This window comes from Archocentrus centrarchus, chromosome 9 (genome assembly GCF_007364275.1).
Source record: "Archocentrus centrarchus isolate MPI-CPG fArcCen1 chromosome 9, fArcCen1, whole genome shotgun sequence".
Classification (NCBI taxonomy): Eukaryota; Metazoa; Chordata; class Actinopteri; order Cichliformes; family Cichlidae; genus Archocentrus; species Archocentrus centrarchus.
In genome coordinates, this window is record NC_044354.1 from 17684311 (window position 1) to 17711432 (window position 27122).

The window sequence follows — 27122 nt, forward strand, 5'->3', positions numbered from 1 at the left end:
ACAACAAAACAGTGTTGGATTATGTCTGAGCCACTAAAACAAACAAACATATGCCAAATGAGCTAAGCAAAAAAGCCACCAAATTTCCAGTCATCTGGCTCACATGCCGTTTGGCTATGGGATTCATAAATATTGCATAACTGAAAAGCAGATCAATTACAAAAGACAGTGTTTGGATGGAGCCTAAAGAAAAAAACTCAATCAAAGTTCATCTTGAATAAGGCATGTCTGTGCATGCATGAGGGAGTGCGTGTGCATAAATGCATGGACCAATGTGTGTTGTCTTATTCTAGAAGGTAACAGGCAGTCAGCTTTACAGAGCATGACCTAGAAAGTGAAACCACACGGCAAGGCACTAAATGTGTCATATGGGCTCAATCATTTTCTCTCTCTCTCTCTGAAGACAGAGAGAGAGAGAGAGGGAGCGGGAGGAACAGGGAGAGAGAGAGAGAAGGCTTCTACCAACCCGTTGCACTCAGAAGCTAATTAAGTCATTTGAAATAGCCACAGAGGGTACCTGTATGCAATCTAGCCAAGGCAAAGGGTTGATGAGGCTCTGTGAGGCCCCAGGCTAACTTCAAAAAGAAGGCAGAGAAAGGGAATGAAAGAAAGAAGGAAGGGGGGGGGGGGGGGGGGGGGGGTGAAGTGGATTTTTTAATTGAAGCCCAACTTGAAGAAGAGCACGTGTGTCTCTGTCTCCTTGTGTTTTGCAGTAGGAAAAAAAGGTTAAGCATGCCCCCAGCAGAGTGTGTCTGCACATACAGACTCTCAATGGGGAGCAGGTGGGAAGATGCAGGGATGGAGAGATGGAGGGGTGCAGGAGAAAGGCTCAAGATAATTGAGAGAGTTCACTGAGCGGCCAAGTCATACAGTGTGAGTGAGCATGTGTCTATGAACTCCCTATCCTTCACTGGCATATTCAAACACACATGCACACCTGTGTGTACATGCTCTGTCCCTTGCGAGACACATAGTGAATGGATACAATCATTGGTATAAACACAGTTAATGGAAATTTATGGGCAGCAGTGGGAATCGTGTATTAGTTTTGCTACATTTCTACAACCACAGACGACAACATAAGAAGTCTAAAGCGCTGTCTGAACAGAACACACATCTGAAGGTTTTGTGCCCTAACATCCATGCCCTCACCAGGGGCAAGCCTGGCAACACCAGTGACTGAATTGGGTCACACACACTCACACACATACAGTACATACACACATAGTATAGACTGCAGCACTGGCAGCATGGTGATCACAGGAGAGGGCAAGCAGGGGGCTGAATGTAGAGTGATTGGACTATTCTAGGTCAGCTCTCCTGACAATGCACCACTGTCTCCTAATGTGGTGGGCTAAAGGATAACGGCTGCGTTTGGCCTGAAATTACAGGCTACACTTTCCAGAGAGTAGGAGTATCTGGTATGCACGCATGCGCGCGCGCACACACACACACACAGAGAGAGAGAGAGAGAAACACACACAGCACAGAACTTCAAGCTATCCAGAACCACACATTAGTTTATACTGACCTATCAATCACTGACATCAGTAGTGACACACATGTTGTTCAATATTAGCTAATATTTCTTCATAATATAGTCATCACATGTAGAGATTCTCTTCTAGGCATGGACCCCCAAAATTGGTTGGGCTCTGTTTAACAGTCAGAGCCAAAGACATATTCTAAAACATGAAATAAAACATGTACAAAAGAACATGCATAACCAAGATATGTGTATATGTACGTGGGGTTAAAGACGTTTAGAGCAACCCTAGGATCCTGGGAATTTAAATCACCCCTTGCTATTTTTTTTCTATCCCCATCTAATAAAGCTGTATGCAGCAGATCTCCTCTGCAGCCTATAGAGCGAGATCAGCCTGTGGACTTCAAAGAGGTTGCAACTAGGTCACCACAAGACATTGCAGTCAGCTAGAGTGCAGTCTCTGGCCTGAGACATCTCACTTCTCTCCCTCTCCCTCCTTTGCTCCATCCCTGTCTCCCTCACTCTGCTAATCACTCTCTCACTCGCCGCTCTGCTAATAACTGCTTCTCACTCTCTTGCTCTTTCTCTCCCTCAGTACAATGATATCAGTCAAATTAAAATGGATTATGGCGCCTTTTTCTCTTGTCATTCCCTGGGGTTGTACAGCACCATGTCATGTTACTGTTACTATAATGTTATTTCTTTATCACTGTCCATCGTTGCTGGTGCTCAGCAGTTTAACCAGTGTTTAAGTTAGACAGAGAGCAAGAAAAATGGAGGAATAGAGAGGCAGCAAGAGAAGGCAGATGCAGGAAACAAGAGTGGAACACCAAGCTGAATGCAGAAACAGCCCAATCCTCCATGGTCACACACTGCCATCCTGATCTGTCAAAGGCCAAAGAGACTGACTCCAAAGGCTACTTTTTGCAGTTTGGATTAAACAGCCACATAGGCAGCCTGAGAGGTGACCGGGAAATAGGAAACTTAGAAAGCAGAAAGAGAAATAAAAGAGGAAGAAAAACTCAGGAGGGAGAGAGAAAGGGTGGGTTTGAAGAAGGTCAATATGAGCAGAGAGCTGCAGGGCTGTGTGGCCACTCTGAACACATCTCTGTTAACATTAGAAAACAGCCACCAACATCTCAACTTGGACAGATGGGAGAGGACGCGAGAAGGAAATGCAGAAGAACAGAGGCAGGCACACTTTCATTAATGTGTGAACTTCAAGTTGCAAACAGGACGCAGCTATCTTTGAGACTAAATATTTCTGTTTCATACTGTGGTCCTATTCAGCATTGTAGTTTACACATGGCATCCCAACAGGATGTGGTCTTTTATTCCTTCTTCAGCGTGTCTGCATTTGACTTGCCTACAGCATGGGTATGACGTGTGTGTTTGTGTATACTCTGTCACTGTGTTTCTGAGTGCATGCTGTTGTGTACTGTGCTGTGAGCTTAGGCTGACATTCGTTTGACTGACATCGAGGGCGACAGCAGCACAGTAGCATATGGTAACCGCCTGCTAACCGCTAAAACTTGACATTAGTGCAAACAAGTCAGCCAAGCGTAGCATAGTGTGCTCCTAAGAGGGTTAAGAGATAGGCTGTCAGCATACGGTGGGATAATAACACCTACTACAAGGACCGTAATGCTAGATAAAGGGGAGGGAGCCAGACCAAACACACAGGTTGGTGTTGATTCAGATGAAAAACATTGACAAGTTGCACAGTAAAGCAAGGAACAAATTCTAACAAAGCGAAACATGTGTTGGATGTTGTTGTGCGATGAAATCCAGATTATGATCTCAGCATTCTGTGGCAATACACGTAACAGAAAGCTAAACAGGAACTTTCAGACAGAGATGGGTGCCTCATGCCTGACATTAACAAGACTCTCACATTGAAAACCCAATTAAATCTGAAGTAGCTAGATCATTTCACCTGACTTTGACGTGCCTCTTCAGTATTTATAGTGAAATTTGACTTATTTTTGCTTTTCAAAATACAGACTGTCACACACGTCAGTTTCTTGCATAATGCTTGTATAGAAAGTGACAGTAAATACCTCATCTAGCTCGTTTCTTATCCTTGAGCAAGCTGACAAGGCATTTTTGAAAAGTAAGCTACAATGTGAGCAGACTGCTGCCTTTGCTTGTCTGTATTGCTCTGTCTGTAGCGCTTTTATGAATGGAAATGCACTGCATTTTCACACCAGATCAAATGTGTCTCTGACATGGACACCTGCAAACACATGACTGCTTACACACATGTACTTTGTGCATTTTATGCCACGATACATGTTGATTCACTTAGTGTGGGGCCCAAAGATATGTAAAAAAAAAAAAAAACGTCAGCCCTCCACTGACCCACTGAGCTGCAAAAAGCAAAAGAGCTGCAGACAAATCTAATCACTGATGCCATCTCTCCTCCTTGCCTGTCTTTCTTCTTTAGCACAGATACAAAATCATACATTTCTTGAAGCACTCGCACGGCATCACTGCCACGATCTGATGTACCGTATTCAGGAATATATCAGTCTCAAAAGACAGATAAACCTTTAAATACAGATTTCATGTTTGATGTCTGGCCCCCGTCCAGTGTCGGACAAAAGCAGGCAGCTACAAGACACTAACACACACACAGCTAAACAAAGATAAAAGCCACACAGTTAAATAAATTTTAATGTAAATGAACTTTTGGAAAGCTGGCAAATAAGATGCACAACACTCTGTGTTTATTGGAAAGTGCAACTAAAGGGATAATGGATAATTTAATGGTGCATGTACCAGTTCCCAACTAGCTGAACCATCTTCTGCATGCTCTCCTTACCTTTCCTGTCTCTCTAGTCTGATTATCAAAGGGCAAAATATGACAAAATAGTAAACTTAGAAAAAAAAAAACACTTCTAAAAAAGATATTTCTCACCACATGCAACTGTCTTCAGGAGCCCCCCTACAGCATCTATTTTACTTCTATCCACAGAGTCAGCAATAACGTTAAACAAAAAGACTTGCTGTTTTTTTGCCTCTAGCCCTAATGTACCCCACAGAAGCCTGGAAACCCCTACTTAAACACTAAGTTTACTCTCATTGATCAAAGAGTAGTGCCAACTGTCGAGGAGCATGAGCAGGTTAGAGCAGGTTTCTACTTTGATTCTAAGAGATTCTCAGGGTCTGAACATGTGTTTATATGACTTTGTGTGAGTGTTCTAGAAGTGTGTGCAGTGTAGTGAAAACTAACAGCACAGCACTGGCTCCTCTCAAAGCTTGATATCTGCCTTTAAAGAGCAGCTAAGCATATTTAACCTCTGCAAACCTAATGAAAAGTAAACGAGGATGAAACAGCTTTTACGCTACATATATATATATATATATATATATATATATATATATATATATATATATATATATATATATACACACATACTGTATGTGTGTGAGTGAATGTGTACATGTAATATTAATTGATACAATGGATGCATAGATTTTAAAAAAAGCTACTACGTTCCAACTATGATTGTGGAGAATTTTTCTGTGTGTTTGTGACTTCCAAAGTCTGTGTGCACTGGCACTAGAAGAGTGTTCCCTGTGAGAGAGTGAAGAGGTATCCACCACACACTGCCTGGGGGCCTCTGGAAGAGAGACTAAACAAGACCTTCCCACTGGGACACACATACACAGCCTGAAGCTGCAAATGACCTACTACCCACCTCACGTACACACAGGCATAAACACATTCAATCATGCACATACACACTGAGACAAAGCCTTTTTGATAATATAATTTAATTTCAAGAGAAATAAAATAAAGTCAATTATCAGACATAGGTTAATGAATGTACACAAATAATGCTTCACAATTTGATATCCAATTTTTCTTTCTTTCTTTCTTTCTTTCTTTCTTTCTTTCTTTCTTTCTTTCTTTCTTTCTTTCTTTCTTTCTTTCTTTCTTTCTTTCTTTCTTTCTTTCTTTCCTCTCATACTCTGAGCAGCTCTGTGGCATAAGAGTGCTTGTATAAATGTCACTCTCACGTTATCCATGTTATGGATTTCTTCGGTCTACAATAACATCTCCACTTGTTCAGTTTCTGCAGCAATTCCTCAACATTTGTAAAAGACAACACTGCAACATAACGCATGCCTTAAAGCTAAGAATGTCATAATATCCTTTAGCAGCATTTCTTTGAGTTTAACTTACAGTTATAACATTTTTTTCTTTTTTCTTTTTTTTTTAAAGGAAGCAACAGAAAGTGGACACAATCCAGACATATCCCTGCCTAGCTTTTATGGCACAGTGGGGTTTTGCAGCTCCCACAATGACTGATCTAAAGTGCTAGGTTTTAAAGTCACACTATTCAAATTGGATTATGCTTAGAAGAGAAATCCTCTAATACAATTTGCATGTGCTATGTGTGTAGATCCTGGGGTACTAAACACAAAATAAGTGATCTCTCCACAGTAAAATTACCACAGTTAATTTACTTTAACACTGAAAGTGTTCAAATTAACACTCCCTGTGTTTATAGAGGCCAATCAACACTTATTAAGTCCAAAAAATGTTACAGTTGTTCCTTGAAATCCTGCTCTTAGCCCAAAAGTTAAATGTCATAATGTCACACACTTGTGTGAATTAGCTACTTAGCAGATTTGCTTTAGGTGCAAATTACCAATGCCAGTTATGAGAAATAGTACCTCCCAGAAGAAAATTCATTTTAAGGGGCCCAAAGAGCATGTCCCACACTAATGATAAAAAAAACAAAAAAAAAAAAAAAAAAAACATTGATATGATCTTTTACCTGTGGTGCATGTTTATAAATGACCTTAAACCCACTGTAAACTGTCATTCTCATTCATCAGTGTCTTGTGAAACAACACCGGGTGTGTTTTCCTAGAGGAAGCCTGAGGATGAACATATCTTCTTTGTATCATTCTCTGACTAACAAATATAGGCTCCCCGCCAAGAGAAACTCAATGAGACCACAATCAATACACTGCTACAAGGTGTGCACACACTACACAGATACAGGATGATGTACGATTACCTGGAGCACATAACAATCAGCTACATGCTCATCCACCATGCACAAACACACCCTCACATATAATCCACACACACATATGTGCACACTGAAAGACACTTAATATGCAAATTTTTTTTTTTTTTTTTTTTTACAACAGGGACAACCGCTCCATTGTTCATCTGGACGAAGGGGGGGGGGGGGGGGGGGGGCAGATAGATAGATAAATAGGTCTCTAGATATCTAGTTTGGATGTCAATTGATGAAATTTCACATACGGCAGCAGCAGTGCTGTTAGGACAGGGAATACCACCACAAAATAATGTTTTCTCTCCCTCTGATCAATTTTTAATTTGGCCCGTGCAGCCGAGCCCTTGGCGGGCCAGGCCCCGGTAATTATAGTGGGTTATTGACAGCTGCCTTCCCGCGGGAGGCTATTTAAAAGAGGTTTAACCCCAGAGCAAGTCCAGGCCCCACACCCGCCTTTGAAGGTGTCAAGTGCATTGATCTGAGCTGCGGGATGTGCTGGGACCTTCCCACCTGGAGGTGTGTGTGTGTGTGTGTGTGTGTGTGCGTGTGTGTGAGTGTGTGTGTGTGTGAGTGAGTGAGTGAGTGAGAGAGAGAGAGAGAGACAGAGAGAGAGTTGCTTGCAGGGCAACTATTACAAGGCCATGGCAAGGCAGACATCTTCTGACCCCTGCACACACACACACACACACACACACACACACACACACACACACACACACACACACACACACACACAAATACAAACTGTCCTCCGGCTAGCTGGATAGATACCTGTCTGGCCTCTGTAGCCACTTGATGTCCCAGGATAGACTGTGTGCAATCTACACATACAATGTTATCACTGAGCTACACACATACAAACAAGTTAACTCACAGCTTGGGGGGGGGGGGGGGGGGGGGGGGGGGGGGGGGTTACAAGAACTAATGAGAAAGGCGGAAGAAGAATGGTGACTGCAGAGACAAGAGACAGAGATATCCTCGTAACACATGAGGCCATGACACAACCCAGTGAGATGATAGAGTGTGAGAGTGTGCAGCCAATTCTGAAGAAGACATCATCCAGCAAAAAAAAAAAAAAAAGGGGGGGGGGTCATGACAGAAATTAGAAGAGGATTCCTGTGTTTGAGTTTGTCTGCCTCGCTGCCCCCTTTCAGCCTCCCATTGAAATTCTGGGCAGATTCAAACCCCTAGGCTTTTGACACACTTTCGAAAACACCACACCCCCTCTTTCTTTCCAGTGAATCTCCAGTGTTGAGCCTGACTCACTATCAAGAGAGTTAGTGAGTGAGCAAGAGTGAGATGGAGTTGGGGGGGGGGGGGGTGACAGCGGCTATAGATCTGTTTTGTATGAGCAACTTTCAAATTAAATTGAGTCGTTCGTGAAGACGTTGCATAACGCTTGTGGTTTGTGTGTAGCTGTGTGTGCACATGTATATGTAGCTAACAAACTGCAGTGCTGAGAGACTTGGTGTTGTAAATGTATTAATTCATATGTAAATTATGTAAAAAGCAATGAGAAGGAGATTAAATTCATAAACTATTTTCTCATGCTGAAGACTTCTGACAATCTGACAAAAAACATGAATTGAAACTCGCTGGCTGACAAAAGTTACTATAATTCAGAAATCCTGAAAAGGAAATTAGGTTTTACAGTACTCCAGAAGAATACAGAATATTTTGGGAGAAAACCGCTCTACTGGTAGCAACTAGTATCACCTGCAAAATTTTTTTTTTTAAAATGTCAACTGAATAAGAAGGATTGGGGGGGCTTAAAATGAAAAGGACTAAACTGTGTTGCGTCTTGACCACACAATACCAAACAGCCAAGGCCTCAAAACAGCACTCATGTGCATTCTTTTAATGTGGATCCAAACTAGTTGAAAGTCCTACTCCTAACTCCAACACCTACTATATAACTTATGATCCCGCCTTTCAATATTCAATATCCCTCCTTCCTCAATTATTCCGACTGTAACCTCACAGTCTAAACTCTCTCTCCCACCTCCTCATCCCCTTCAAACCCCATGGCACGCACCCTCCACCTCCACCATCTCAGTCTCAGGATGCAGAGCATTGACAGGGCCAGAAGGTAATGATACAGCTGCCATGATGCAACAAGCAGACCTGTCGACTGTCAGGAATTGAAATCATGAAGGAATAAGCTGTCATTAAGAGGCCCTCTCCCCGTAGTGGAGCTGTCAGATGCCTGCCTTCTGCCTACTCGCTCTCTATACTCCCATCTCTCCTCTGCCAGTCCCAACCCATTTGCAGTCACTCCCTCGTCCTCCTCTTATTTCTCTCTTTCTGCATCAATCCTTTCCATACTCCTCTCCTTCTTTCCACTTCTGCCCTCTTCCAACCAATCATAACCTGTTTCCCTTTTTGCAACCCCACACCCCTCCTCACTCCACCCCATCAACCCTGCTTTTCTCAGATTCCTCTTTTCCACCTCTTCCACCACTTTGTGTTTGTTGCTGGTGCAACCTTTTCTCCTTCTCCTCTCACCTGTCATCTTACTTTTACACTTTGGGAATAGCATCACTTAGATGTGCACACATGCACATAAAGACAACATGCATGAGGCCTGCACAGATAGCACTTCCCATAACCCAGCGGTAATGTGCATTGTGCCAAATAGTTGCGAGTACACCCTCCGTCCAGTGTGATGTGTTTGTGTCTTGGTATGCATGTTTTCACTGTGTGCACATGTCTATGTGTACATATTTTTTGACTTTAATGTATAAGTTTTTGCCAGGTTATTAATGTGTCACCATCATATAGCAGCATGACAAAGATATGGGATGAATATGGGAGGCAGAGACAGGTGATGGGAAGTAAATTGCGTGTAAGAGACAGACTGCCCTGAGATTCACCCAACAATGTGATTGTGTGCATGTGTGTATACATGTGTGTTATGTGAAGGGTCTGATTAACCAGCCCAATCAGCAATTTTTCCTACAATCGCCTGATTGGCAGAGGTGATCCCATCGGAAGAGAGGAAAAGCTGACTCGAACTTTCGAGGAACATGGCGAAGAATTTCAGTGTGCTTGCACTACATCCACACATTACAACGGTGCTGTGAATTAACAGTTTTATCTGTGTGTGTGTGTGTATACATCTGTGAGTTGCGCTTCTGTGTTTTGCCAAGCCACAAACTCCCCCAGATTTCCTTGAATGCACTCTAGTTGACCCTTTGCTGCAGGCTTTGAATTTCCAATCAGTTTCCCATGAGTAACATCACATGAGCTACACTCAAGGCAACAGATTGTTACCACAGAACAGGTCCTAATCTAAACATAACACTGAGAAAATGTGACATTCTGACCCAACACCACACTTAACAAAGTTATTAATAAAATAATGGCATGAGTGTTGCTCTCACACACTCACACAGAATCAGCCTGTTTAGAATGAACAGTTAAAAAAACTTATTTTTTATGTCTGCATCAATGAAAGGAACGTTTTACTATCATATACTTTCAAACTGCTCATTTTCAGATGTCTGATTTTTGTTTGCCACTTAGGTGGATATATATACTACTTTTCTTTATTAGTTTGACATAATCATCCTCAGACAATTCCTGAATTGTCCAAAAAGACTTCTGACAAGTCAGCTGCAGTGTTCAGTAATAGAAAGTATCTGGACGTAGAAAGAGTGACATTTGACAGCCACATTTTGGTCAGCTATACAATATTAACACATTTAATAACAACTTCACAAGCAGACATCTCTTTTGTGCAGGGCTGTCTTTTGTTTCAGCTCTTACATCACAATTTTTGCTGGACCTCTCTCCCCACAGGTTTGGAACAAAAAGTCTACTTGGCTGACCAACGAGGAGACAAATTTAAAATAATGTATTACCAGTGTCGTGCCTCTCTGAGTGTTTGTGCTGGATTACTGAGGAAAGGCTCCATCTTTAAAGAGTAAGATGGGATTCATCTGTCATTAAGTAGTAGTTTGAACAGGTATGTGAGTTAGCCAGATAAAATGTTTAAGGGGAAATGAATAAAAGGGGAGTAACAACATCACACAATTACATGTCAAATACCTGATATAATATGGCCAGTGTATGCTTACAGAAATATTGATACCGCTACGTATTATTGAATAAATATGTAAACCTTTTTATAATGTTGCCTAGTAGTGTACTGTGTCTACTGAGTTTCTCCTTCTGTGCTGGAGGCAAAAAAAAAATCATTTTTAATTCATATCCGTTTTTAATTTTTCCATTCTATGCTGTATATGCAAAAATCTTACAATAAATATAAAGTACAATCTGAAACAACATCCAGCACATACTGCGAGATCAAAAAGGGAGAAGCCCAATCTTACCAAATTCGCTACGTTGAGACCAAAACCACCATGAAGTAAATCTTTTTTTTTTAAAGATGGGACAGCAGCCTTAACTCCAGAACATAAGCTTCAAAAGACATCAAGACAAATCATGTGGTATAACATAATATAGTACAAACAGGTCCATAATGGATGCCAACAGCATGAATTGACTGTAGATGTGTGTGGCTTTTTCTCCAGTGCACGCAGAGAACAAGGCCTGTGTGTAGTAAATGCCTGCATGATGATTTGTCAGGGTGCAAGAACACGATTTCTTGTTTACTATGATGAATGGGCAACACTCGCACTACACACACCGTGTTCTCTATATTGAAGCTGTCACTTTGGCTCTCTGCAGCACAACCCTGCCTTCTCCAACTGTAACACCAGCCAGGGTAACTGTATTAGACAGTTTTAGTGTACTTGATTCATCTGTTAGCACACATGGACACACATGCACAAACCTAACTTCTCCAGTTGTTGCATACAACTGGAGAGGGATTTACACAGCAGAGTTTTTATGGTAATCAGATGGGCAAACTAAAGGATTGAGGGGGAAAAGAGGGAGCAAAGATCTCCCCTGTGTCATCTGGAACAGTAGGCCAATGAAATTACACAGACAGCTGTAGTGAGGACACAGAAGAGGGTGAAAATAATTACATATAGGTACCTTTTGCTTGCTGACACATACATTCATGGAGCAAAGCCCGTGAACTGGTTCAAGCATGCAACTCAAGCTGCATAGACTAACATGCCTCACTCTCCTCACATCATAGTTCGGCAGCATTTGAGCTGCAGAATTTCCCATCTCTCCCTCTGACATGTCAGTGCTGCTGCTCCCCTGCACCGCTGTCTGCTGTTTCAACTGGTCCGCCACCCCAGTATCCATCTTTAGGTTCTGGGGAATGTTTACTCATCACCAGACCAGAAGCTCTATGTAATTTAGTTTCATCTCAGTGACCCATGAGCACATGAACACTACACGAGAATTATGGCTCACAGGAATGCACAAGTATTTTCCTGTTTAATAATTTTGAGGAAAGTGCTTCAGTTTACTCAGAATACAAATGAAGCCTAAATTCGGGGTTGAGGGCTGCGTGTTATCATTTGATGGTATGAGTTTGCACCTATGAATGTGTGCCTGTTCATTACTTGCCTCTGTGATGGTATGATAATGTGAAATGTTCAAAGTGTTCAGCATCACAATTTCTCTTATGACCCGAGGGCAAAGTTTTGTTTTCGTTCTCTACACTTGTACAAGCTGTACAATCAAGTGGAACCGAAGTGAGTCGATACAGTAAATCAAGAGGCTAAGGTAATAAACCAAAAAACAGTCACAAAATTGCATCCAAACAAAACGTCAAGCACATAATATCTAAAATATCATTCCAATCTGCTACTAACTTTGCCACAAGTGCTCAACGGCCCCAAATATTCAGGACTGTGCTTCAAACAAAGCGCACACCCATCACACCAATATCCCACTGGGTTTGAGAGTCCCATAAAAACCATCAAACCAAAAAAAAAAAAGAAGCAGATCAAAGACCAGAACATCAGTTCAACAGACAATAAAATAGCACAAACTTCTTTGTTGTGACCTCTACCTGCATGGCTTTTTCGATGAAGGGGATCTGTGTCCCTGAGTTCAAGTCCTGGTTGATGATTAGTCTACGGGCCCACTGACCAGCCCGCACCACACCACTACCCTGGATCAGCACCAGGAGCTTGGATGGGTTGGATAAGGCATCTGGGCTGAGGTAGATAAAACTGGTTGGTTCATCTTCTGTGGCATCCACCTGAACATTCAGAAAAACACGAGTTACCATGTATCAGTGATATTTAATTCACTCAAAATATAATACTTCTGTCAACAGCTTTAAATGCACAAAACAATCACATAGTGATTTTATAAGTAAATTTCTGTTGCTTCAGATGATCACCTGACACTGGTTATGGGGAAAAAAAAATATTTTCCATAATGTAAAGTGCCTGGGGTCTCTTGTGTATACTCCAAAAAGCTCACATACATCAGTACATTAAACACTCAGATAACAGTCCTTATGTCACTAAAAGACAGGGAGAAAACAGAGAGAGGGAGAAAGTGTGTGTCGTTGTGCTCCACATCCAGTGCTTCTTTGCATCCTTCCCAAGTATGTCTGGAAGAACCGCTAAGGAGACAAACACTGACCATAAAAGCCATGGGTGGCAGCTGCAAGAACTTAATCCTAACAGACAAAGAGAGCCAAGTGGGGGAGAAAATCTTACCCTTTATTCTCTTGTGCGCCCTCATTCCTTCTCCCTATACTTGGCTGTGGTTAATCTTCTTAATCTGCGGTCACAAGTTCAATGCCACGCAGGTGGACGGACCCACCACCAACACACACACACGCCGTATACATGTGGGCGGGTGGGCAGCAGAAAAGCATAACAGAGCAATTTTCCAGGGAAATAATGAGATAAATAGGCCAGGCAGATAAACCAGTAAAAGTGTATGGAGGCTAATGAAAGGCGCTGACTCTGGCTAGGTGATTTATGGACACTGTTAGTGCTGGAGCTAACTTTGGCATGTTTCTAAACACTGGTGCTGCCTAACATCCCTATAAACACGGTCTGAAAAATGATCACTACTTTTATACACAGAAAAAGAGCAGGAATGGAGAGGTAAAGGGGGGGAAAAGAGACAAACACGCTTCCAACAACAAATAAAAGGAATTAAGTGTGCGTTCTGAGCCTGGATGAGCTGGGCAAAGAATAACTCCACGATGGCAGAAGAGAAAGTCCCCTTCAGCGCAATTGAATGCAAAACAGATTAAGCATCAGCATGCTGTGCCTCTGTGCCTTTGAAATGAAACGTCACAATACAGTTAATTTGTTGAGGAGACACTTTTGCACAAAGGAAGTGGGCAGAGGAGGGGGGGGGGGTAAGAAAGACAGGGAGTAAGAGAGAAACTGAGTGAGATAGAAAAAGAAAGACAAAGAATGAATTGGGAGAGCTGACTCCTCACAATCCCCTTTTCTTTATTTTTTAAACAGAACACTCAATATCATAATCACACTCTGAAGCCTAAGCATTTACGTCAATTTTAATATTTAATACTCCCTTTAATCTTCAATGGCATAAATCAAAGAAGAAAATGCCTCTTTTCAGTATGGGTACTTACTGGCAGGATTTCTTTAGTCATGTTGCACTTTTTCTCCAACAGCTCATAAACATATTGAGTGATGATCTGCAGAGGGAAAGAAAAGACAGAAAACACACAGTCAGACATTACACCGATAATACAGCCTTAAAGTAATTAATAATTTTATATTGCTGTTGATACAAATCCATCCAACAAAAGTCAACTAAACTCTGAGCGTGTGTGAACAAGTAATAGCACCCACTGTCAAGCTTACAAACAGAATAAAAAATACTGTTCACAGCCCTCATTTGCCCTCTGGTGTGTGTGTGTGTGTGTGTGTGCGCGTGTGTGTGTGTGTGTGTGTGTGTGTGTGTGTGTGTGTGTGTGTGTGTGTGCGTGTGTGTGTGTGTGTGTGCACGTGTGCGCACGCATGCGAGTGTGCTCACGAGCAACTTGAAAGGGTCTGGCTTCTACTATGTGTAGTGTGTGTATGTGTGTGTGAATCACAGTGTAGTGAGAGTGTTGAGGTTGTAAGTGCCAGGAGAGGAAATCTCCTGTACAAGCGAAGGGCTGATGTAAGTTATGTTTATCCCCGCAGCCACAGCACTAAAGAACCTTATATACCGAGTCATTCCAACCCCAGGCCAAGCCTTTCATGGTTCAGTGACATTAACAACGTTCTTTTCCATTTTCCTTATTTTTTTTTCGTCTCCCCCTGTCCTGCTCAGCTGAGAACAGAGAGAAGCACTTGGAACAGATTTCAATTTTTGATCAGGTGTGAGAGAGACAGAGGAGTTAAGAGTGATAATAGATGGCGGGGCACGCCACCACTAACAGTAAGATGTAGTAGAGCTATTGACGCTGTTGTGATGTTTCAACACATGCTATGACAAACTCTCTGTTCTGTACATGTCACAACAATCGCGCTTGGTTGACGGACCACAGAGAGAGCAGAGCAACACACTGTTATGGAGTCTCACATTGGTTTGTTTTTAGAAGTATTAGTCTTACAAAATCAGGAACCCAAAGGCCCGCTGTGGTGCCGCAGCTACAATGCGTGTCCGGGCTCGAGCCATGCTGAACCGACTGACCCTAAACACAAACAAGCATCAGCCAGACGCTGTTATGTCTCGCAGCGCAGAGTGGGGTGATGCTCAAACGACATTAAAATGTAGAAAGGGGAAAAACTCTGCTAAGATTTAATAATACCAGTAAGCAGACATGTACACAACAAGTGTAAACTAAATGTTTGGCTATTAATAACAGATTAAAAAACATATTTTTTTTAAATATCCAAACAATGCCAAAATCGACATTCACAAGTTGCCAGTATTTTGCAGAGCCCAGTAAAACTTAGTCTGTGTAGTATTTAGGTTACTTCTTTAGAGAAGGAAAAAGAGCTGTCCTCACTGCTACATCACAGAGTGCAAAAAATGTTCTGGATAAGAACGGATGACTCAAGGAAAAAAACAAACAAAAGTAATGACACATTTAAGGGAGATGATACGTTTAGCTTTTGTAACTTTTGGCACAGAAAAAATAAAAATTCTTTCATTCTTTAGACCACATTTCATTGTTTTATGTCAACCATGGAACAAGGCAATTATGCATATCTCCAAAATTGCATGTTTTAAACTTAATACAGTTTTGAAACGATAAGGTCAAATGCAAATTAGGAACTTAAAAATAAATAAATTAGAAAAATAAATATGAAGACCAGCTTTCGCTTCAAACAGGAATTGTTATGATAATCACAAAACTTTAATAGCATACCCTTTTATACCCCAAATAAATTCAGTGCTAACATGAAATACAGCTTAAAGAACAAAATTTAAAAATTACATTATGAATCAGACACATATTGGCGTTATGCTGGCCAACCAATCAAAGGCCAGCAGACAGACCAAATGAAATCATTGATTCTACCATTTGACCCTATGGGAGGGTGGTGGTAGAGGAGCTGAAACAACCCCACCTCACCCCCACAGAACCTCACAGCTAATTCACTAAAATGTCAGCTGGTCTGATGAAGACTAAAATGATTCCGGGCCTCAGTATGCTAGTGTTTAATGACATCAATAAGCTTCACAGGAAATTTCATTTGCACCATGTTATTTGTTCTGTGCCTCAGGTGGCTCAAGAAACATCTGATATAAAATAAGAAGAGAGACTGATGGGGAATAGGGAAAGGAGAAAAAGTGGGAAAAATGCAAGAGTTTCACTGCATGAATACATTTCCACTCATAAAAGATAATGTAGATTATAAATAGGAAAATAATATTCAATGGACTGTTGGGTCATCATACCATACTCTTTAGTTTATAATGTCAAGATCCAATAAGAGCTAAAGAGGGGCAGTGCCACCATACAACATCCAAATTCCTTTTTTTTGTAACAACGGACTGGATACACACTGAAACATGCACATACACGGGCAACCTACTTCTCTGTCAGCCTCTAAGGACTACATCTCAGCAGCTGATCAGTACAATAAGAGAGGCCTCTTTGTCACCTAATTACCAATGTGTATTAGTGCTTTAATGAAATGCCTGCAGGATGCAACTCTGAGTGTCTACATTGTCGGCATCAGACGATAAGACAAGCAAGAGGAACTGATTTGGCGAGTAATATTAAGACACACAAAGAGAAGGGAGACGAGGGGAATGAGACGGAGAAACACAGAAACATGTTTATGGCAGTGAAATCAATAGGTTTCACTGCCACAAATGTTACCATGATCTTTTTTATCTGCAATTCACTTGTATTATCAGCCTGACAAGATACAGGCACAGCATTAATTTAAATGTCAGTGTAAGTTCAAATTACATTAGCTTAGACTACTGCAAAAGGTTGAGGCCAAAGTCCCACACTGCATGATGTTATCTTCAAAGACACACAGAGCAATGACCATAACTGATAGTTTACAAAACATCTGTAACTGCACCCCTTAGTGTTTTTTTTTTTTTTTCAGCCTTCAGAGAGACAAATTCAGAATGTGAATGATGATAAAGTATACTAATAAAACAAACCTTCCACATGACCATGATATACACAGATCCTGGGACAGTCTTTGCAGCTGAGGTCGCCTCTGTGTCTGTGGTTTGTGTAGAGGAAGCATTGTGGTGATGAACCATGAAGAGGGGGATCAGGGAGGAAGGAAGGGACTTAGAAGAAAGCTCAGCAGGAGGAAAGAAAGAAGACAAGAAGGGAGGGATGTGAAGAAATCCCCAGGACACAGAGTCTCATGCCAGCTCCCACAGTGGTGAACAGCTGAGAGGAGAAGGGGTAATTGAAGAGGGGATGTGGGAGAGAGAGAGAGAACAGTGCAGTGCATGGCCTTGATAAGAAGCCTTTAAGTGGGTGGGCAGTGACATCAACTCCTTGCAAACTCCTGGTCATCCCCATAACAGTCTCTTCATCACTCACAAACACACACTACGCCAAGGTCTTAATGAAGACCATCGTGGGTGCAAGTAGATATGCTTTTAAACTCTTCACTACAGACAGAGAAAAAGACCTCCCACATTAAGTGTGTGTTTGTGTGTTTGTGTGTGTTCTCCCACTGATTACAACAGTCATGCCTGGTTTGGCTGACCGCACCTGAGGCAATAACGAGCTGAGTCTTCCCAGAAACACAAAAAACAAATGTTGGGAGTAAGAGAACCAAGACAGGAAGAGGAGGACAGATTAAGAGGCAAGAAAGATGAGGAACAGGAATAAGGGAATAGAAAGCAAAGCAAATGTTAAGCGAAAAAGAAGGATCGGAGTCAGAGGATGATCATAATTGAGCAGGAATGGTTTTGATGCTCAGTTACAGAGGGGGGAAAAAACCTGGAGTAATATTAGGGAAGCAAGAGAATGGCATAATCTATAATCAGCTCACAGACAAAATCATGAAATACAAATTATATGCATGTACAGTACCAGTCAAAAGTGTGGAATGGGTAAGTGTGCCCACACTTTTGACTGGTACTGTATTAACTAAAGATTTAGAATTCAAATTAATATAAAAAAGAAATCAAACATTTTCATGTATTTTTTTTTTTTTTTAGTCTTTGCATAAAACCAGGTAATACGTAATGCAGATACTCCACAAAATATGTTAAACCAAATTTTTAATAATCCAGAGTTATAGTTAGAGAGCCAGTTAAAGGAGGTTTAAATAATGTAATTGGAGACATTTGTAACACTTACTGAGGCCACTGAAGCCACACCTGTTCATCTGAAAAACTATATTTAAGTGGAAGAAGCCATGTGCGAAAATATAGTAAAGACAGAGACACATATTTTATACACACATACACAGGAAACCCGTGCACAAGCACACACACCTCTTGTCTCTCTAGTCCAGAGCCCTCTCCCAAAGCCACTTAGCCACAGAAACCAGAGAGCAAGAAGAGGCATCAAAGCTGTTTATATAATGATACTGAAAGAGCTGCTCCGTGCCGTATCACTGACTGCACCCAGAAAAGCATTCCTTCTTCTCCAGAGAATAGAGGAAAGGAAGAAAAAGGGGGAAAAAAAAGAAGAAAATCCCCCCCAAACAATGCAGCACAACAACAGCGGCAACAACAGCAAAGCATACTCAGAAAGAGAGATACTGTGAAAATGAGAGAGAGCGTGAGGCAATAGAAAGGTTGTTTATTTTAAGTCAGCCTCATGTACCAACAGAAAATGTATTAAAATAGGCCCTATTGTTGTGAATTTGTGATCTGTCAGTCCACGTGGGAAACAAAGAGAGATAGATGGAGAGAGAGAGAGACGGAGAGAGAGAATGCTGTAATTCCCATGAGGTCTCTGTCATTCTTCTGTCAGAGGAGAGAGGGCTCTCCAGGGGAAGAGAAAGTTCTCAGACACAGACAGACAGACTGTTTACACTTAGCGTAGATATCCCTCTTCCTCACTCCCTCTCTGCCCTCCCTGTACTGCTCATCCTAATGGCATCATAATGACCTCCTCAGGTGTTAACTGAGAAGCTGGCAGAGGGCTAATTCAAACTAAGGTATTGTATGCCTCGGTGGGTGTCGGCAGCAGCGACAGATGTCTGTGCTGTAACTACCAGCCCTCCTGTCTTTTCTCCAACACCCCCTCCACCCCCACCCCCATCCCTTGCCCAATTCCCTTTTCTTTCATCAACTCAAATCCACCTCAACCCACTCCTTGCACCCATTTTTTTTTTTTTCTGTGGATGTGCCTGCTTCCTCCTCCGTGCTCCTGCAAAAGCTGCAGCAGCAGTTTTAAAGTGTTTTGGGAATGGATACGTGATGGCAGTCAGTGGCTCAGGGCAGACAGCTGTCATTTATAGTTCCTCTTTAGAGAGATCCCATTAGCTTCCCAACAAAATGGTCCACAACTGTTATGGGGCCTCCTGGTGCTTTAAGTACAGTATGGAGGCCTGTCTCCAGGGTTTCCATCATTGGCAGGATGCAACACTTAATGACTGCTCAATGACTTTTTATGGGTAACTCAAAGAACCTCTACAACCCAAGAACATAATCCATTACTTGTTCAAAAAGGGAAAAACACTTCAGTGTTTGTTTAAGCGAGCACAAATGTAAAACAGACATCTGATCGAATAGCATGCGACAGTAAATAGTAAAATTTCTTATTACACCACCACTTCCCAAAATAAGTCACATACATGATTTTCTTTCTTTAGATGTGCTTTAAAGACCACAGTAAAACTGGCAGAGTAATAACGTCTCTCACTGTATTGTCAAAAAGAGGAGAGGGTCAAAGGATGTGACTATAAATGTTGGGTAATACTAAAAAAACTAAAGGTGCAATATCTCACAACTAACTTGGCTAAGTTAGCCCAGCTGACACTGAGAAAGAGGCAGTGTACACTCTGGACTGGTGGCCAGTTATCAAAGATACAGCAATGGCTTTAATTATGACTTTCATCAGCAAATGTATTACTGAAAGACGGGCAAAAATCAACCACTTCTCGTGGAGGGGATCAAGGCCTAACACTTCAAGTGGTCTAGAGCATGACTGGAAAAAAAAAACGTCCTTACAGCAAAACATTTCAGATTAAAGATATGCATAATACATGGATGTTAGCATGAAACATGGTAGAGAGAATATTCAAGTCTGGGGTTGTATTGCCAACTCTTGAGTTGGACACTTGTTTAAACAGTCAATTCCTCTAGCTCCATAGTCTCAGTGTTGATTGCTTTCCAACCAAATTCTCACTGGTTGCCACTATTACATCTATTACTGAAAAACTGCTACATCAATAGCCTTCTAGGATTACGCCATTATTTTTGGCAGAGGGGGAAACAGAACAAATTTTAAAAATGGGATGTTTTGAACACTTTCACAACTTCAGACTTCCTCAATCTAACTGAGACTGTTAGGTCTAAGTTTTTTTTAATATTACTATGTCACACTTTGTTAAATAAATTGTCAGTGTGACTGCTATCTGTTAAAATGGAGAACCAAAAGGGATGATTTAAACTGTGCAGAAGTTTGCAAACCACAGTTCAATAGCCAACATCATTTAAAAACAGCAGGTTCATTTGTATGTGTTAAGATGTGTTGAACACTTGAGGCTCTTAAAGTGAACACTATATTATCATGTTTGGTCTAATAATCGTATTATTATGGTAATCAAAGGTACAGGTTCCCAGGCTCAAGATAGTATGTAGAGTGTAATTCACACACTGTAGAAGATTTGGTTAAACCAGATATTAACCCGCCCACTGAACAATTTTATTGGATGAAGACTAGGTACAATAATCAATGACGATTTTCTTTTGACTAACTACAGTTCTTTCATTAGAAACCTGCTATACCTTCTTACCTTCATACCTTCTTTGTATAGTGGGATTTATAATGATGCAGGATAATGACACAAAACAAACCTCACAGCTTTGCAAAAACTACCTGAAGGCCACAAAAAAAAAACAAAAAACAAAAAAACAAGAAAGACTTCCCTAAACAGCTGATCTCAGCACAATTAAAAATACAGTATATGGGGACACCGAGCATTCCTGACACCACAGAAAGCTCTCTGGAACATTGTCAGATCAAACTGGGAAAACATGGGTTATAAGGTTTTGCACACAAGTGTAGCTCAAGCGCATCCTCCAATTAAACACTAAGATATTTTGAAATTTATGGACATCTTTCTAAGAATGAACTTTAAGTTCAGATCATAGCTCATATTATTATTTGTAATTATAAATAAATACTGACTGTATTTGAAAGTATCTTCATATGTGGTCTCAGACTTTTGTACCATGCACTTTATACACTTCACTTGTACTTCAATGACCGAAACCTTGGCTAGCTAGTCACCAATATGACAACCAATATCCATAATGTGGAAACAGAGTGAGATGGGAGGAGAAAAAAAAATGATAACAGAGGGACTGTAGATATTGTAAGAGACAAGAGAGAGAGAGATAAAGAGACAGTGAGAAAATGAGAAAGAGAGCGAGAGAAAGGGGGGAGAGGGAGAGAGAGAGTGAGAGAGAGACAGCTCTCTAATTCAGCCATCTGGCTAGCTTTACTTCATTATAATATTCTGACTGTGTGTGTGTGTTTACAAATTTGTGACTGCTTTCCATTCGACAGATGCAGACAGAGCAGAGAAGAATCCTCATTTATTAACAGCTTAATAGAGCTCCATCTGGGCCAGACCCTATGCTTGTGTCCTATCAGAGAGATTCATCACCAAATCACTGGAATTAGACTACAACTGACACCTACACAGGCTGAGGTGACCCTGCTGCATTGAGCAACATCGCACAGATAGCCCACTCTTTATTAAGCTGTAATATGCTGTAATGATAACAGTGAGAGCCAAAAATAGAAAATGTCACTATACTGATAGAGTGTGGGGTTTTTTCAGTTTTGGGGTTTTAAGTGGGTTTCTCCAGTCCTATCAGCAAAATAACCTAGCTTCCCTTACAAAACTTAGTTCATATTATTAATAAGCAGATGCTCTTTGAGTACATTTAAAGTTTTTTACCTGACGAATTTGAGATATAACCGTCTTCCACTGTATGCATCCATTCAGCACACACATTGTTTTATTGACCCCTTTTACTCAGCCAGCTTTGTGCACAATAAGTAATTTTACACAACTAAAAATGAGTTGTAATGTCTTTGGAACTACAGTGTCCCTCACTTATATGCAGAGAAATATGGCCAGCGGTCTCCAAACAAAGTGGACTGGTGGAACTTCTCTCACATACATCTGCAGATCTCTCTACATAATACTATGATTATATGGCAGAAATTCTGAATGATTTTTTTATACATGGGAAATAATTTCCTGTTCTTGTGCTCAACCAAAATTTTGTTCCCATCTCTTTCTTTTGCTTGGAGGCCATCACACCAACATCCTCGTTCTCCCTCTTTCTATCTGTCCCTCCATTCAGACGAGGCTGAAGTGCAAATTGGACATCTGGTGCTGTGATGTGTCTGACAATACAGCCGCCACCCTCCCGCCTCCGCACACACAGACACACAAATGCACGTGCACATACAAGGAGTCCTCTGCGCAAAATACAGAACTGTGAGCATAGAGTGGTGGTAAAAGGAAGAAAGGAGGGAGGGAGAGATGGACAGAGGCATGGAGGAAGGCAGGGAGAGAAAGGAATGTGATTGAACATTAGGGGGCAATGATGAAGCTATTCTATTCACACTGCCAGGGGCAAACACATGCACCCATGTCCTTGTGCCATCTCACACAGCTCTTGGGCTGAATGTAGCTAGTTCACAGACTGTCTCAGGTGGCTGGCTGATAGAGGGCATTAGGGTGTGTTGTGAAGTGGTGTTGGCTTATAACAGAGCTGTCTCCATAGTGTCTTGTTCCACATTTACCCTCATGACATCTGCAAAAGTATTCTGTCTGACATAAAGAATAGGATGATAGTAATGAGAGAAAAGACTACACAAACAAACAACAGCATGCAGTAAAGAATTCAAACAGAAATACATTTGCATGCATTGGCTATACAGTTGCATAAATAAGCATACAGGTATGGCTGTGTAACACGCATCCTTAAACCCACACATAAAGAGGCTGACTAAGCACCATAACCTACTTTTACAACCAAAGGCATACAATTCAGTAGTTGTGTCTATTTATAATGGTGCATATTTCTTCCCAGCAAAAACAATGCATTTGTACTTGCAAAGCTGTGTGAGAGGTACAGTATTCATTTTCTTGAATCATCTGTGGCCTAAAAACAACAGACAGATAATATTGCTTATTCAGGTAGTGCTCCTTTCTTCTTAGCCAGTTAATCTCCTGCAGCACAACTCAAACAGTATTTGTTCTCATTACACAAGCTCATATCAACAGGGATTGACACTATTTCCTTTTTTCTCCTCTGAAGAAGATGCAACTGTCAATTTTTTTTTTTTAATCACAGGATGAATAAAATTTGCATACATCTTGCTTGATGATTATTTGTTCCATCCAAATGTTTGGCCCCCCTCAGATGCTCGAGTTCAGCTGGTTTAAATATCTGTGTGTTCTTTCTGGGCCTTTGCTTTTCTGCTACCAAATGTTTGTTTCTACATCCTCTTTAGATGCTGGTAGATAGTGCCTGAGCATTCAAAAGAAAAGAAGGGGAAAAAAGGATTTACAGAAGGCTCTCAAAGGAGCTACTGTATACAGCAGGAAATAAATAAATTTAAAAAAGCACCCAGGTAATCCCACAAACAGGTCTATCACTTTGCTTTGAACTTCAAAGAATGTTCACAACAATTAAAAGCAACATAGTAGGGGATGCAAATTAAAAAAAAAAAAAAGATTACAAAAGAACATTTGTCTCATTATCTTAATGCATATTGTATGTTGTGGAACTGTGGGAGTGAATTAGAGGTGAACTTTAGAATGGTGTATGTTTAGATATACAGATGGGCTAATAAAAATTTCTTAGGTGCATCAAAGAACTCCACAGAAAATGTTGAGCTCTGCTTAAATAACGCATTTGCTACATCCCTTTTTGTTTTTTAAAGGCACAGTCAGTCGTTTTTTGACTTTATTTAATAGAAAAAAAGAATGTTGTACTTATAGACATATATGTTGCCATGTCATCTTGATTACAGTGGTCAAGACACATAGCATGGCAAAGGTGGAGAAGATAAATCGTAGGCATTTGCCTACGTCTGCACCTTCAGACTCAAGATATGAAAGCTCATAACTGTGTTTTATATTCTGAGGAGTCCCCTTCACCAAAGAAACAAAAACACAAACGAAGCCAAGGCGACCGGCATCTGGATAAAATGTCATCCTCTTACTCCTCACCTCAACTCTCCTTAACTGAAGCCAGTGCTCTAATACAAAAAATATGCATAAACGTGCTTATTTCTGAAATTGTCACAATTACTTATTATCAACAGATTAGACATTCGACCCTCCTGTTTCTGGACAGCTGACAATGAGCCAACTAAACAGCAACTGGCTATAAGCTAACATTATGCCAGCTAATGTTAGACCTGTCTTAAAAATCACACTTTCCTTTTGATAAACAGTTTAATTACATTCAAACATTCTCACATCATATGAGAGTTTATTTGCCACCTGACTGTGTAGCCAAAATCACTCTAAGTGCCTGAGTCCAAAAAGCCAGTTCAAAGAAAGTTTCAATAACGCCGGCTAACAGCAGCTAACAGTGGCAAAAACAGCAGAAAAGTTCAGGATATCCTCAACAACTCACCTCAGTATAGCTGTCATCACACAGAAGTGAGCTTCACCGACTCATCGACTCATCTCGCACTCTTTTCACAAAGTTTTAAGGCCACCTCCAGAGTAAACAGATATGCACGCCAGCGGACTGACAACCTACACTCCCTACAGTTGAATGGCAGCCAGAGTTGTATGCCCTACAGCGGCCACTGTAGCTAGGATTATGCACTTGAACTGGGAGGTGTAAGAAAACAGAATTTAGTTGATTGCAATCTGCAATCTACTGATATCTAGTGGTGAGATTTTACACACTGTACCTTTAAATACCTAGTAACAGATCTAGTGACTTTGTTGAACCTTTTGGACCAGAATCTACCTATGAGTGCAAGGTTTGCTCTCTCATCAAAGTCAAACTTCTCTACTCAGTTGAGTGAGTGGCAGTTCAGCTTTGAGTTTCTGGCATAAAGCTTGTATCATGATGTGAGTCACCCACTAAATAATGCCAGAAAAGCAAGCTCTACCATTATCTGAGCAACAAAATAATCATACATTAAATACCAAGAAATGAACTTAAAAGTATTCTTTCACAGTCTAATCACAGTAGGGATGTCACAATGCCAGAAGTCTGATGATCCCTACAAACTGTTCCCTTCTTGCTTTGAATACGCCTGTTTACATATTGTATTTTTGTTGCCAATAACTTGTCTTCAAATATCTGACTCAAATGTGCAATATTCCCATATATGAATTTTGCCCATTTCCCTCCCTGCAACCTGCAGCTGGCCTGTTGCTGCACTTGCATTTCATGACCAAATGCATCACGTCCAAAAGTGCTGAATCTAAACCACATCCACTGTCAAGTTGACATATGTTCACATCCAAGATACTGAGGATCTAATGTATATGTGAATGTAAAAATCTACCCAACCTTCCACAAATGCAACAGAGCATGCTGCTGATTCCATGTGTGATAATGATTTGTGTGTCATTCTGAATCTATTTGCTGTCCAAACATACAACAACCATTGCAACATCTTCTCACTGGTCAAGACAGATGTTCCTAACAGGCTCAGCAGCTGAAGCCAAGCTTGATCAATATGACCCAAATGAAGCATAATAAAGCATACTGCAAATTGGCAGGTAAGCAGAAAAAGCAGCGTGTTACCTCTCCAAGAGCTTCATAGCGTTTCTGGTTCCAGCGGTGGAGATCCTCCCTGGCATTGAACACAAAGGGTTCACCTGTTTTTATATGGCGAAGCTGGCCATCTGTGGAAAAAAAAAATATATTGGAGAAAAAAAAGCCACATCTGTAATAATAATAATAAACAATACCTGTCTATTATATCTATTTCAGCATACACGTAAAGTAGGTGAATCCCTACTTTTGACTGCACATCAAAAAGTACATCTGCCTGCCAGACTGAACTTGACTTTTTTTATTGCTTATTTCTTATCCCCCCAACCCCCCCTCACCCCCACCCCCCATCTGGCAGGTACAAGGCCTATGGATGCAGCAGCATTCTTCCAGTCACGACTCCAACAGCCTTCTGGGTTGTCTGGCAGGCCAGAGTTGGACAGCTGGTATGGTAAAAATTCTCTTTCCCTCTCTGTCTCTTCACTCATCTAAAAGCCTCTCCCCTTCCTCTTTAACAGTGCCCATCTCCCTCTCCCTCTCCTACAGTGTTCACTCTGGCGACAGGCCACAGTTCTGTCCCTGCCTTTTCCACCTGAAATCTCTGAGAGCAAAGACTAAAGTGGGTGTGGGAAAGGTTCTCAGTATGTTTTGTGTATGCGCGCGAGCATGAAGGGAGAAAGTTCGGCTGGCAAGCATTAGGCACAACGACAACTGCTCCTTGTAATTCCTTTGAGGATGCTGTCTGGGCATCAGCCAATCACTCTAAGCAGAAGAGCTTCCACACACCCAAAAACACGCACACACACATCAGCCGCTCCAGCCAGGAGGACCAGGTGTGGGAGTACAGTAAGTGTCACTTAAGTATTTGTGCTTCTGTAAATTGTTGCAAGTAAGCCACACTGCCGTTACCACACAAAAGAATTGACAGAGAAAACAACAAGTCTTTGGAACAATGCTTAACTGATTTATTATAATTCAAGGAAACGAGGGGAGCTTTTAGTACATTCAAAATATATTTAATGCAAAACAGTCCTAAGATAGGAAAATGCTGTTCAGAAATGGTACTACTTTTTTCAACAATTACCCTTGTGTGGCTGTGAAACCCCTACCTTAGCAATGAGCCCATCGATCCTCCAGTTGACACTACAACACAATAAAACACTAAACAGTGTTAAATTTAATTTTGACCTTTATGACTGCAAAAATTGTAAGAGCTAAGCCACAAAAAGTACACATACTTAACCCAAATAGCCAGGGGGCTCTCATACTTTCTCAATTATTGCAAAACGTAAAAACCATCTAAGATATAAATAAATATATCTTTGCAAGATAAAAGAATGCACATTTTTTTC

General features: G+C 41.1%; 1 protein-coding gene across 1 annotated transcript in view; it reads right to left on the bottom strand.

Moving 5' to 3' along the window:
• The window catches only part of arb2a (ARB2 cotranscriptional regulator A), a 155578-nt gene that overhangs the window by 123270 nt on the left and 5186 nt on the right, over positions 1-27122 (bottom strand). Inside the window, exons 4-6 of the mRNA XM_030737542.1 lie at positions 25801-25901; positions 14024-14089; positions 12467-12658 (exon numbers count right to left, since the gene is read on the bottom strand). Of these exons, the coding sequence (XP_030593402.1) occupies positions 12467-12658; positions 14024-14089; positions 25801-25901 (359 nt within the window). The remainder of the gene's footprint in view (positions 1-12466; positions 12659-14023; positions 14090-25800; positions 25902-27122) is intronic.